The sequence below is a fragment of the Geotrypetes seraphini genome, chromosome 4 (assembly GCF_902459505.1).
Source record: "Geotrypetes seraphini chromosome 4, aGeoSer1.1, whole genome shotgun sequence".
NCBI lineage: Eukaryota > Metazoa > Chordata > Amphibia > Gymnophiona > Dermophiidae > Geotrypetes > Geotrypetes seraphini.
This window is the reverse complement of record NC_047087.1, coordinates 174,784,377-174,798,674: the sequence shown is the minus strand read 5'-3', so window position 1 is coordinate 174,798,674 and position 14,298 is coordinate 174,784,377. Positions and strand designations below refer to the sequence as shown.

Genomic DNA, 14,298 nt, shown 5'->3' with positions numbered 1-14,298 from the left:
GAGTGATTTCCTTCACTCGCCGGCGCTCTGGCTGCTCTCTCCTGCCTCTCCAGCTGTCCTCTTCTGGTTGGCAGTCGGAAAATACCGCGAATGACTGGGACCGTGAACTGTCAACCACAAATGACCAGAGGAACACTGTATATGCAGAACTGTGACTATTTGCTGTTTAGGTTTGATTGTTTTGCTGATTGAATTTACCATTTGTTTGGGGGGGGGGGTTTGTTTGTTTTTTTTAAATCTTTATTCATTTTCAGAAATTACAACAAGTGTACAATAATCACTCAGAAATATATTAATTAATCACTTGACAATCTTATTTGTAATCCTCCAAATATATAAATATAAAAGAATCCCATCTCTCCCACCCATATATTAATAATTAACAATTATCAATTATTGTTATTCATATTCCCACCCCCCTTTTATCTTAACCATTACCTTCGGGTGGCGATATCTCACGTCTGCTCACATATCATGAGCAAAGATTAATCTTTGCCTGGCAGACTGTTATGCCTAATGGCTTGAATAGAGAAATAGAATGGCTGATCCCGGACTAATATGCTGTCAAGTATCCTTATTAGTTTTGGTTTATTTTTAGCTTCTGCTTTGTAACTATAATTGGTATGATTCGTTGTTTACTTTTGCCCTTCGCTTGGTTTTGGTTTAACCCTGGTCTCCTAAATGGTCTTTCAGTTGTTCCCTGTCGGTATTTTGTTAACTTGTTTAACTTTTAGTATTACCAGCTGGTCTCTGTTTGGGTCAGGATATTTAAATGCCTTCGTAGCTCTCTGTTGTCATGACATTTGTGTGGCGACAGCGAGTCATACATTTGATGAGCCGTGCTTTGACTTCCTGCCCGGTAGGTTTGCCGTTTATCTGTTTGTTTTTCTGCTTTTTTTTAGTACGTTGTTTAGTTTATACATTTATTTCTTGGCTCTAGTGGTATCTCTTCCTTTTGAGAAAGAAAGCTTGAAACACGGCCTGTGTCAAGGAAGGAGGAAGAAGGAATTAAGAAGAACGATTACGATAAGGAACTGCCTCCTACAGTTCGTGGGCTTCATGACTGTGAATATTTTGTGCATCTATGGTGCCTTTGTGCCTTGCTTTAAGGACTTTTGCTTGCACTTTGTTTATGTCTGCTTCTACTTCAAGTTTGTTTGGACTTTCAGCATCTTCAATTGATATTTATTTGAATTTTTTATGCTTTTTTGATATTGCCTGTTTTTGTGCTCTTTTGAGCTGTCTTTTTATCTTTCACACTGGCTTCACATGTTTGCTGTTGCCTTTATTTATTTCTCTATTTTAGAGTATTTGTCTTCATTTAGTTCACCATTTTTGAGTACTCTCTTTGAATTGCTTGCAAGATTGTTTCTAGGATTGGTAGAACTCTGGTGTGTTTTTCTGATTTAGCTTTTGCTGTTTCATGTTTTTGGGGAAGGATTTTTTTCTTTTGGGATCCCTTTTTTGCTTTTCATGATCATGAATCTTGTCTTCTATTTGTGGGGCTTGTTTTTTACATATTTATATACTGATTTTATATTAAGCCTAATTAGATAGTGATATTTTTGATATTGTGATTCTTTTGAAATGAATAAAGTTTTGAGAATTGTTCATAAGTGTATTTAGATTATAATACTTTTTTGCTTTCCAACGTTCATCATATTTATATTATTGATGCTTTTGAATGTGAGGGGTTTTGAGTTTGATTAGACCTTTCTATATAGCCAACAAGCAAGCAGACCTCTCTAACTAAGCAACAGCTAGACCTTACCATTCACTCTATCCTTCAAACTTTCAAACTATTTAACAGGCAGCCCTGTCTAGCCAACTAACAAACAGGCAGACTAAACTAACAATTAACTAACTAACTACCTCTATCCTTCCAACTTTCAAACTCTGACAGGCAGACTTTCATACTATCTAACAGGCAGACTTATCTAGCTCACTAACGATCAGGCGGGCATAACTAACTAACAAATATCTAAACTAACAAAAAAAAAAAATTTTGAAAATGGCAGGAAGAACAAGAAGCAACAGGGCTACAATCAAGACCGGCAGCCCAGTCACCGAAGGGATCCAGGGGATGGCCACAGTCCACGTACAGATGGAAGGAGAGCCAGGACGGAGGACAAAGGTCTCTGTACAGACCGAGGCCATCCCCAAGCAGATGACTACAGTTTCCACACAGACAGAAGAGATGGATCAGCTAGACGGAGACATCTTGCAGGAGCTGAGGAGCCTGAGAGAGGAGGTAAAGCGCTTAAGAAGCATCCGAGAGGACGAGGCCTTCATCGACGGAGTCATCCAGGAGTTGTCCCAGGTCACCGAGCAGGAGCCAGACAAGACCATCCTTAGGACGCCCAAACTGTCCGAACCTGCAACCCTGAAACCAACGATTGGGGTACAAGAAGAGGCTGGGGACGCTGACTCCTGGCAGCTGGTAACTTCCTCCACCGGCAAACGTAGAAGATCTTCTTCTTCCTCTTCTGTCTCTTTCTCTCGTTCACAGGGCAGTTTAACATCGACCCCACTAATCACCTTGAGGAACAGATTCCAGCTGTTACAGGAGGAACCTGCCAATGAGGTACAGGAAGTTGTCCACCAGATGATTCCAGTTCCGTTTCCGGAGACAACAGATCAGCTGCTCCCAAAGAAGCGCAGAGTGGTAGTCATTGGGGATTCCCTGCTGAGGGGCACCGAGGGACCAATTTGCAGACCAGATATGCAATCAAGAGAGGTTTGCTGTCTGCCAGGAGCCAGGATCCGAGATGTAACCACCTACCTAGACAGACTTATCAAGCCCCATGACCACTTCCGCATGCTTCTCATCCACGTTGGAACGAACGACACTGCCAGGAACACTACGGAGAACATATCTGTAGACTTTGGAGCCCTGGGTGAGAAGCTGAGGAGGATGGAAGTGCAGGTGGTCTTCTCCTCGATCCTCCCAGTGAGAGGCAAGGGGAGAGCCAGGAAGGATCATATCCAGAGGACAAACGACTGGCTGCACGGATGGTGCAGGGAGATGAACTTAGGATGACTGAACTATGGAGAGGCGTTGCAAGGACTACAGGGACCTGACGGACTTCACCTGACCAGAAGGGGAAAGAACGTCTTTTGACACCGACTAGCCCGCCTACTTCATAGGGTTTTAAACTAGGTAAGTTGGGGGAGGGTACCCACTCACGTGCTGGCGCAAGTAACCAACTTGGCGAGGTAAGTTGCCAATCCATTTCTGAGTCCGAGGTAAGTACACACTGCATTTCTGAGTCAGAGGTAAGTACACACATTGCAAACAGCATTATAGGAGTCCAATTAGCTCAAGCAGGAATATCTACACAGAGACATAGCAAACATAAGGTATGGAAGGCTATGTACGTTAATGCCCACAGTTTGTGCAATAAGATTCTGGAATTAGAGACGGAAATGAGGATCGCCGACCTAGATGTGGTGGCGATATCCGAGACTTGGTTCACGGACTCCCATGGTGGGATATGGCTATACCGGGATACAACTTACTTCGGCGGGACAGAGAGGGCAAAATGGGAGGAGGGATAGCACTATACACTAAAGAGGACATCAAAGTTACCAAAATTGCAGATGTCAAGTATACCGGGGAATCCCTCTGGGTGAATTTGGCTAGGGGGAAGGACAAATGCCTGTATCTTGGTGTAGTATAGGACATGGATATAGAATTAGTCAAAGACATTGAGAATATCACTTTGCGTGGAGACACAGTGTTGTTAGGAGACTTCAATATGCCTGAGGTGGATTGGAACAAACTTTCCACTGCATCCAGCAGCAGCAGGAAGCTATTAACCTCTATAAAGGGAGCGAGACTCAGACAAATGGTATTAGAGCCCATTAGGGATCTGGTGATACTAGACCTAATACTCACCAACGGAGAAAGTGTCACAGAGGTCTCGGTAGGCGATACGTTGGCCTCCAGTGACCACAACATGATTTGGTTCAACCTCAGGAAAGATTTCACTAAGTCAAGCACATCAACCAAGGTCCTCAACTTTAAGGGCACAAACTTCGAAAGCATGGGAGATTTCGTCCATCGGGCACTGCAAAACCATGCCGAAACAGATAATGTAGAGGTAATGTGGTCAACTCTGAAATCAACCTTACACGAAGCAACCAACCGCTACGTCAAATCAGTAAGTAAACGGCGTAGAAACAATAGACCGCAGTGGTTCTCTGAGGAGATCTCAGACCTCATAAAAAAGAAGAAAAGAGCGTTCATCCTCTACAAACTATCAGGGAAGCGAGAATCCAAGGAAGACTATGTGGCCAAGTCAAAAGCGGTCAAAACAGCAGTCAGGGAGGCCAAACTCCGAATGGAGGAGAACCTTGCGAAGAACATCAAGAAGGGCAATAAATCCTTCTTCTGGTATATTAGTGACAGAAAAAGAAACACAGATGGGATAGTACGCCTTAGGAAACCCGATGGGAACTATGTAGAATCGGACTCCGACAAAGCCAAACTTTTAAGTGAATACTTCTGCTCAGTCTTCACTTGCAAGGTGCTGGGATCCGGCCCTCAGCTGCCGACGAGGGAAAAGTTTACGCCCAGCAGTGTCTACGAGGAGCTATCAAGACTCAAGGTGAACAAAGCTATGGGACCGGACAAACTACATCCCAGGGTGCTCAGGGAGTTGAGTGACGTCCTGGCGGAACCATTATCCGCGCTCTTCAATCTTTCCCTAAGTACAGGAAGAGTCCCGTTGGATTGGAAAATGGCTAATGTCATTCCACTCCACAAAAAGGGATGCAGGACGGAGGCTGAGAATTATAGACCGTTGAGTCTCACATCGATAGTGAGTAAACTTATGGAAACACTAATCAAACGCCAATTGGATACGATCCTGAGCGAGAAGAATCTACGAGATCCCCATCAACATGGTTTTACGAAGGGAAGATCCTGCCAATCAAATCTGATCAGCTTCTTTGACTGGGTAACAAGAAAGCTGGATATAGGGGAGTCCCTGGACGTCGTGTACTTGGACTTCAGCAAAGCATTTGATAGCGTCCCACACCGCAGGTTATTGAGCAAGATGGGTTCGATGGGACTGGGTGAAACATTAACCGCATGGGTTAGGGACTGGCTTAGAGGTAGACTTCTGAGGGTAGTGGTAAACGGTACCCTCTCTGATACGACAGAGGTGATCAGCGGAGTGCCGCAGGGCTCGGTCTTGGGCCCGATCCTATTTAACATCTTCGTAAGAGACTTGGCTGAGGGGCTTCGAATAATTACATTATTCGCTGATGGCGCCAAACTATGCAACATAGTAGGCAACCGCACAACAGATGAAAGCACAGTGTCCGACAAAAGCTCAATGCCTGACACTATGACGCAGGACCTACTCCTGCTGGAGCATTGGTCAAAGATTTGGCAACTAAGTTTCAATGCCAAAAAATGCAAGGTCATGCACCTTGGCGGCAAAAATCCATGCAGGACTTACACCCTAAATGGTGAGATCCTAGCAAGGACTGTAGCAGAACGTGACTTGGGGGTGATTATTAGCGAAGACATGAAGACTGCCAATCAAGTGGAGAAAGCTTCATCTAGGGCTAGACAAATCATGGGCTGTATCCGTAGAAGTTTCGTCAGCCGTAAGCCCGAGGTCATAATGCCGTTGTACAGATCCATGGTGAGACTCCATCTGGAATACTGTGTACAATTTTGGAGGCTGCATTATCAAAAAGATGTGTGGAGAGTTGAGTCGGTTCAGCGAATGGCCACCAGAATGGTCTCAGGACTCAAGGATCTCCTGTATGAGGAATGACTGGGTAAGTTGCAGCTGTACTCACTCGAGGAACGCAGAGAGAGGGGAGACATGATCGAGACGTTCAAATATGTCACGGGCCGTATCGAGGTGGAAGAGGATCTCTTTTTCCTTAAAGGACCCACGGCAACAAGAGGGCATCCGTTGAAAATCAAGGGTGGGAAATTTCATGGCGACACCAGAAAATATTTCTTCACCGAAAGGGTGGTTGACCGCTGGAATAATCTATCACAACAGGTAATTGAGGCTAGCAGCGTACCAGATTTTAAGAAAAGATGGGATTGGCATGTGGGATCTCTTCATGGAGGTAGTTAGGGGGTGGGCCATTAGTGTGGGCAAACTAGATGGGCCATGGTCCTTTTCTGCCGTCATTTTCTATGTTTCTATGTTTCTTATGAATAAAAGAATGCAATCAAGTATACAAAAAGGAATCCTGAGCTTCCAATCCATATTCATCCCACAGATCATCAAGATACCCTCTCCATATCACCCTATAGCTGCCCCAAAAACCGCAATCCCAATTTAACCCACTGAAAATTAATTGCCACCTCCCTCTTAGGAGAAAACCCCGGCATCACTCCAATCGCCATTTGGCCAAAAAAGTGCCATTCTGGAAACATTAATCTCCAAAGCCTATACCACACTATCAAAATTGTTCTTAAAAAGAGGTTGGGGTTCCTCAGTGTAGTACACAAATGCTCCAAGGGCACCCAGGGCAACTTCCACAATGAAATACCAGGTAGAAAGTGTTGTTCCACTTATATCCAGGGGCGATCCTCAAAATATGGCCACAAACGCTGCCCTATAATACAAACTAAAATTGGGGACCCCCATACCTCCCTGTAAAGCCCTACACTGCACCCTAAGGGGCTTTTTCCTCCAGATGTAAGCAGAAACCTTACGGGTAAGCCGTCGAAAGAAATCCTCCAGGAGTAGAATTGGCAAAGCCAAAAATATATACAACAGCTTCAGCAAAACCATCATTTTAACAGCTGAAATACACCAATCCAACTCTGTGACAAGCTCTCCCAACGCTCCCAATTCTGCAAAAATCTGATGAAGCCTTTCTGAATAATTTACCGCATACTGCTGATGGTAATCTGCCGTAAGACTAATACTCAAATACTTAAAGTGAGCTGCCCAGGAAAAAGAAAAATGAATCTTTAAGTGCCGGACCTGTAAATCCAGTAAAGTCACTTTCAAAATCTCGGATTTCTCAATATTAACTTTAAACCCGGACAAACTGCCAAATTCTTCTATCACCCCCAAAACCGGCGGTAAAGAGCGCTCCAGATGCTGTAACAGCAACAGGATATCCGCATACAATAAAATTTTATATTGACGGTGCCCCACACTAATGCCCTGAATCTCCGCATGTTGGCGAATATGACAAGCCAATGGTTCCATTGATAATGCAATAACAAAGGAGAGAGGGCACAACCTTAATGCGTCCCCCTCTCCAACTCTATCGAAGGCTACAGATTTCCATTAACTTTGAAACAAGAGAGTGGCTGATCATATAAAAGACGCACCCATTGATAATATCGCTGCCCAAACCCGATAACCTCCAGCACTTTGAAAAGGTAGGGCCAGCCCACCCGATCAAAGGCTTTTTCCGCATCGAGGGACAACACCACTGCCCAAATGCCCTGCCTATGCCCTGCCTACGAACATGCCACATCAGATGCAGGGTCAATTTAATATTATCAAAAGTTTGTCGCTGACTGATAAAGCCCGCTTGATCACAATGCACAAGTGTAGGCATATACTGTTGTAATCTCACCACTAAAATTTTTGTGAAAATCTTATAATCCGTATTAAGCAGTGATATAAGACGATAGGCCGCACAGTTCTTGGATTTTTGCCCAGTTTATGTATCAAAGTCACCGCAGCTAATCTCCAAGTACAAGGGAGAGGAGGAGCCACATAAAACCTATTAAATACCCAGAACAATAACGGAATCAGAATCTGTTGAAACGTTTTATAAAACTTATTAGTGAACCCGTCAAGCCCAGGGGAAGTATTCACCTCCTCTATTTCCAAAGCTGAAATTGGCTGAGAAAGACACAACGATTCCTGCTTCGATATAATTTTCAACGACAGGCCCGAAAGATAATCAACTATTGCTTCCTCACTCAGTCCTATCCGTCTGATATAAATCCTTATAAAAATCATTAAACGCCTCTCCTATAGCCTGCAGAGCTGTACAATGGACCTCCATGCCCATCCACAACACTCACAATATCATTTCTCGTAACCTGCAATTTCAATTTATGAGCAAGAAGCCTACTCGTTCTATTATTAAATTCAAAATATTCTTGACGCGTGGCTACACCGCTAGATCTATCAGGGTGCTGGTTATTGAGCATCTCAGCAGGATTCGGAGGGGAGATATGGGGGCTCCCCTCTCGCAGCACTGGCATGCACAATCACATTCATTGGATGATTTAAAGTTTATGGTTTTAGAAGCTCTATGCTTGAAGAGAGGTGGCAATATGGCAACTTATCTGTGGAAGAAGGAGCAAACATGGATCTATCACTGGCAGACGGTAGTCCCTAATGGGCTAAACGGAGAGGTAGAGTTGTGGGTGTTCCTCCATAAATGAATGACATCCCTGTTGATAATATATTCCGGGGTAACATCTGAGGGTGACGTCATTCAAACCGGAAAATAGAGAATCAAGAGAGCAATGTAAGGTATCCAACAGCAGATGACTTTATGCAATGTCACCTTAGTAACAACTATACAAAAATAGACAAATATACCCCCTCCCTTTTTACTAAACTGTGATAGCATTTTTTAGCGCAGGGAGCTGCGCTGAATGCCCCACGCTGCTCTCGATGCTCATAGGCTCCCTGCGCTAAAAACTGCTATTGCGGTTTAGTAAAAGGGGGCCATAGTGCAAAATATAGACCGCATATATAAATTCTCAAAACAAACACATTTTGATCACTAAATTGAAAATAAAATCATTTTTCCTAATTTTGTTTGGTAATTTCATCAGTCTCTGGTTACACTTTATTCTTCTGACTGTGCATCCAATATTTCTTCCCTTCTTTCAGCCTCCTGTATGCTTCTTCTCCTCCAGACCTCATTCCCTCCCCCAACTTTTTCTTTCTTTCATCCTGCCCCCTTCTTTCTTTCTCTCTCCATGCCCCCTTTCTTTCTGTATGTCTGTCTTTCTCTCTCTCTCTCCGTGCCCCATTTTTTCTTTTTCTTATCCTGCCCCCTTTCTTTCTAGCTCCCTTCCCCCCCCCTGTTTCTTTCTTTCTCCCTCCCCTCCCCTATGCCACCGCCATTTGGAAAATACTGTTGCCACCGCTGGGGAATAGGCTGCCACTGCTGCCATCGGGAACAGGCCGGCTCCGAGTTCACCCTGCTTCTCTTCCCCATGGGGCCGACCAACTCTTTGCTGCCCGACGTCAATTCTAAAGTCAGAGAGGACGTTCCGGGCCAGCCAGGCAGCGATTGGCTGGCCCAGAATGTCCTCTCCGACGTCAGAATTGACGTCGGGCGTTGAGAGTTGGTCGGCCCTGCAGGGAAGAAAAGAAGGGAGAACTCGGCCGGCTTGTTCTCGATGACGGCAGTGGAAGCCTTTCCCCAGTGGCAGCCTATTCCCCGGTGGGTGGCCAGCTGTGCACCCCCTTGGGGTGTGCACCTGGGGCGGACCTCCCCCCCCCCCCCTTGGTACGCCACTGGCCATACATGCTGCTGTCATTACTAAACCAATCCATTTCCTATGATGGATTAATATTGCTGATGTAACCATATTTAATGAACAACTTTCTTAGTGTTATATACCTGAAAGCCCAACACCTCTGATATGAAACTCATTACTTGTTCCCAAAAAGTTTGTACCTTAGGACAATTCCACCAAATATGAATAAAGGAACCTTGAAATCCACACAATCTCCAACATTGATCTGTACCCTTATCAAATATAGCTTTTAAGCGTGCAGGGGTATAATACCATTGATACAGCATTTCGTAATCATTCTCCACCGTATTACTAGAGATAGATACACGTAGTAGAGAACCTAGTTGCTTACTCTAATTATTTTGTTAGTAGGTTTTTCTAAGAACCTCCTCCTAAGCTGCTTTATATTTTGAAGGAAGTGAAACAGTTTGAATAATGGCATTATAAAGAGAGGTAATTCTCTCCCTACTTGCTCCATACAAAAATGCCTTCTCTAGTAAAATAGGCAGTTGACTTAATTCTTGAAATTCTCTTATAGTAGAACTCTTTTAATTGTCTATAATGAAATAAGTCTCGATCTACCAAACCATATTCTGATTTCAAACAAGCAAATTAAATTAAATTTCCATCCTTTATTAATTGGCCTAAAGTTCTTAGACCTTGTCTTTCCCAATAATGAAAGGCCTTATCTATTTTCCCAGGAGCAAAGAAGGGGGCGTACCTTATACCTGAAACATAAAAAGAAGTTTCGGGATTCCATCAATATAGTTCGTAATTTATTCCATAGTGTTAATATATGTTGTATGACAGGATTAATATTGGAAGCTAACTTTTTCAAGGATTCAATAGGTAACCATGGAATTACCCATAGAGGAATTTCCTCTAATAAATTTTTCTCTAAATTTACCCAACCCTTCTCAGACACACACTTCTAACTAGTCAAGTATTACAATTGTACTGCCTGATAATATGACCGGAAGTGAGGAACCGCCATTCCACCTAATTTTTTTGGCTGATATAGCATATTACGTTGTACCCTTAGATGTCTATTATTCCAAATATAAATAAAAAGTTCTCTCCAATCTTTTAAAAAAGGAAGATGATATTTGTACCGGAATTGCAGAGAACAAATTCAGTAATTTGGGAAGAACAATTATTTTAATAGAATGTACTCTTCCTAACCATGAAACATGTAAATGTTTCCATCTATTCAAATCATTCATAACATTTTAAGTAGGTCTGGATAGTTAGCTAGGTACAAATCAGATAATGTTCTAGTTATATTCACCCCCAAATAATGCAAATGATACTCTGCCCATTTAAAGAGGAATTTTTCTTTTATATATAATTTTTCCCTCTCATTTAAGGAGAGATCCAGAATCTCAGACTTATTTGCATTGATTTTAAATCCTGAAACCTGGACAAATAGATCTAATATCTGCATTACTACTGACAAGAAATCTACAGGATTAACAAAAGTTAAGAAAATGTCATCTTCAAATAATAATATTTTTTTGTTCCACCCACCCACATTTTATACCTTGGATATCAGGATGCTGACGAATTAATTGAGCCAATGGTTCCATAGTTATGGAAAAGAGTATCGGAGACAAGGCCCCCGTTCTAGTTGGAAACTTTCCGAGTATAATCCATTTATCCTTAGATAAGCAAGGGGAACGGAATAAAGTGCTTGCACCCAGATCATAAAATTCCCCATAAAACCCATTTTCTCTAGTAATCTAAACAGATAGGGCCTAAAGACCCTTTCATAGGCCTTCTCGATGTCTATTCCTAAAATCAAGGCTGACTCTCCTGAATGTTGAACTTTCCACAATAAATGACATACTCTTTGGATATTATCAAAGGTACGTCTCCCCCTTATAAATCCTGCCTGATCATCTTCCACCAGCTGTGGCACATATCGTTACAATCTATTTGCCAACATTTTGTAAAGATCTTATAATCTACTCCTAGGAGTGATATTGGCCAATATGAGCCACAACTGGTTGGCTCTTTATCTGGTTTCAGGATTAAAGTGATTCCAGCTAGTCTCCATGAATGTGGTAGTAAAGAACTCTTCTCTATGCCATTAAAAAAGGCTACAAGTGGTTTAACCAAATAGCATTTAAATACTTTATAAAACTTTGGGCTCCTTTTATGAAGGTGCGCTAGCATTTTTAGCGCATGCACTTGATTAACGCGTGCTAGCAAAAAAAAACAAACTACCACCTGCTCAAGAGAAGGCAGTAGCGACTAGAAAGCGTAGCATTTTAGCGTGTGCTATTCCGCGCGTTAAGGCCCTAATGTACTTTCGAAAAGGAGCCCTTTGTTGAGAGCCATCTAAGCCAGGTGCTTTTCCAATTTTCATATCCTTAATGGCCCATGAAACCTCCTCTTCGTTAATTGGCATAGACAATTGTTCAGATTCTCCCTTCAATAACCAGGGAATATTCAACTGTTCAAAAAATTTAGAAAGATTATCCACTGATTCTTTATATTCCAGCGTATACAATTTCTTGTAATAGTGTAAAAAAGCATCTTGGGTTTGGGACGAAGTTGTAAATTGCTTACCATGCTGATCAGTTATTTTGGTAATATAATTTCTTAAATCTTACATAATTTATGCGCTAATAGTTTCCCCATTTTATTAGCTGATTCAAAATATTCTTGTTGTAATGATTACAGTTTTACACTATCTGCCAGATCTATCTCCTGTAATTCTGATCTCAGTAGGTTAAGTTTCTCTTATCACATTTTTATCTATAAATTTTCTTTTATTATTTTTTTTTATACTCAAGTTCTAATTGATAAATCTGAGATAATAGATCCCTCCTTTTTTGCATTCGTGATTTATAGATAAAGGAACCTAATGAGATAAGTTTCTCCCATAATACAGCTTTCAAGGCTTCCCATATAACTATTGAAGATGTAACCCCATCCACATTAGTCATTAAATAATCTTGCAATTCTTTCCCTATTTGTTCTATATTTTGTGTATCTAACAATAGGGAATCATCCAATTTCCAATATTTAACTCCTTCTTTCCTTTGCAAAATCTGGACAGTGATATCTACAGGAGCATGGTCTGACCATGTTCGAGCAGCAATATTTGATCTACCCCCCTGAGGGATAAGTTCCTTACTCACAGAAATCTATTCTAGAAAAGATATCATGAGGTTCTGAATAGAATGTATAATCTTGATCTAATACCGTATTTTCACGCATATAATGCGCACGTTATACACGATTTTACAAACCGAGTATAACCATGCGCGTTATATTCGTGAGCGCGTTGCCCAAATTTTTTTTTACATAGTTCCCCCCCCGACATCCGATTCACCCCGCAGGACCGCTCGCACCCCCACCCCGAAGAACCGCTCGCACCCGCACCCCCACCCCGAAGGACCGCTCGCACCCCCACAGCCTCCCACCCCCCCACATCATGGAGAAGCTACCTACCATTGTCCTGCTGCTTCCTCTGCCGGCGGTCCCGCTCCTTCTCTGAGCCCTGCGTCTGCGCTGCTTCCTCTTCCGGCGGTCCCGCCCTTTCCTTCGGGGTGGGGGTGCGAGCGGTCCTGCGGGGGGTGAATCGGATGTCGGGGGGCATCAGGCTTTCAGGGTGGGGACAGGACTTCAAGGGGGAGAGGAGAGTCGGGGTGGGCGAAAGGAGAGTCGGGGCAGCCAGAGGAGAGTCGGGGCGGGCGAAAGGAGAGTCGGGCGGTGACGGGAGAGTTGGGGCGGCATGCGCGGTATACGGGTGTGTGCGCTATATAAAAATTTCTTTACATAAATTACAGTTTCCCGCGCGCTATACCTGTGTGCACGTTTTACACGGGTGTGCGGTATATGAGTGAAAATACGGTAGATGTTAAAGATGCCAAATATCAATTAAGTCCCAATCTTCCAAAATCTTTTTCAGATGTTTCCTATCCTTTTTGCCATACATAGCCACACGGTATAGGCTATGGGTCATATTAAAATCTCCCTCTATTATCAAATTATCCTCTGAATAAGATTTCAATAGATCACTTAATTTATCAAAAAAATTCCATGGTTGGAATTAGGAGCATATAAATTTAGAAGGGTATACAATCTCCCTCCCATTTTCACCTTTAATAATAGAAATCTTCCCTCCCTATCTCTAATAACATCTTCCACTACAGGAGATAATTAATTTGCCAAAAGAATTGCAACCCCATTTGATTTAGATTTAATTCTATTAGAGGCAAAAAAAATTTGAGGAGAATTTTTATGTACAAAATTTTCCACAGCTTGGGAGTAAATGAGTCTCTTGGACAAAACTTACTGACATTCAGCTTCTTTAAAGAAGAATTGACGTTTCCTTGGGTAATTCAATCTACAAACATTTATTGAAACATAATTTTGATATTTAAAAGATATATTCAATTAAGTAAAACCACATCTCAAATCTCATCTTACTCATAACCACTCTCATCCTCCAGTCTCCACCACACACACATCACCTCCTGACCTCCCCCAACCCATACATACCCTAATGCCATGTTCCATAAACCATAAACAGGACTTGACTTCAAATGACATTGCCAGAACAGAATTGTCAGGATAGCCCCACTATTTATTCAAAATTATCTAACCCCCAATCACACCTACATCCACTTTTCAACAAATCATCTTTTATAAAAAATCAAACCAGATTTATTGCTTAACCAGTTACCCCCATCAATCAATTATTACCGTTACTGTTGTCTCTGTAGCCATTTCTTTTGATCAGCTCGATGCCACCTCTGACCAGATATTCCCTGAGTCAATGAATTTGAGTGATCAGG

At 42.4% G+C, this 14,298-nt stretch overlaps 1 protein-coding gene across 8 annotated transcripts in view; it reads left to right on the top strand.

The window, feature by feature from the left end:
- HYDIN (HYDIN axonemal central pair apparatus protein) overlaps positions 1-14,298 on the top strand; it is a 1,718,235-nt gene that overhangs the window by 659,729 nt on the left and 1,044,208 nt on the right. The window contains exon 28 of one of the 8 annotated variants that reach the window (XM_033943284.1): positions 941-1,067. The exons of the other annotated variants lie outside the window; for them this stretch is intronic. Within the exon in view, the coding sequence (XP_033799175.1) occupies positions 941-973 (33 nt within the window). The 3' untranslated portion in view covers positions 974-1,067. Of the gene's footprint in view, positions 1-940; positions 1,068-14,298 lie in introns of those variants that run through there. 8 annotated transcript variants of the gene reach the window in all.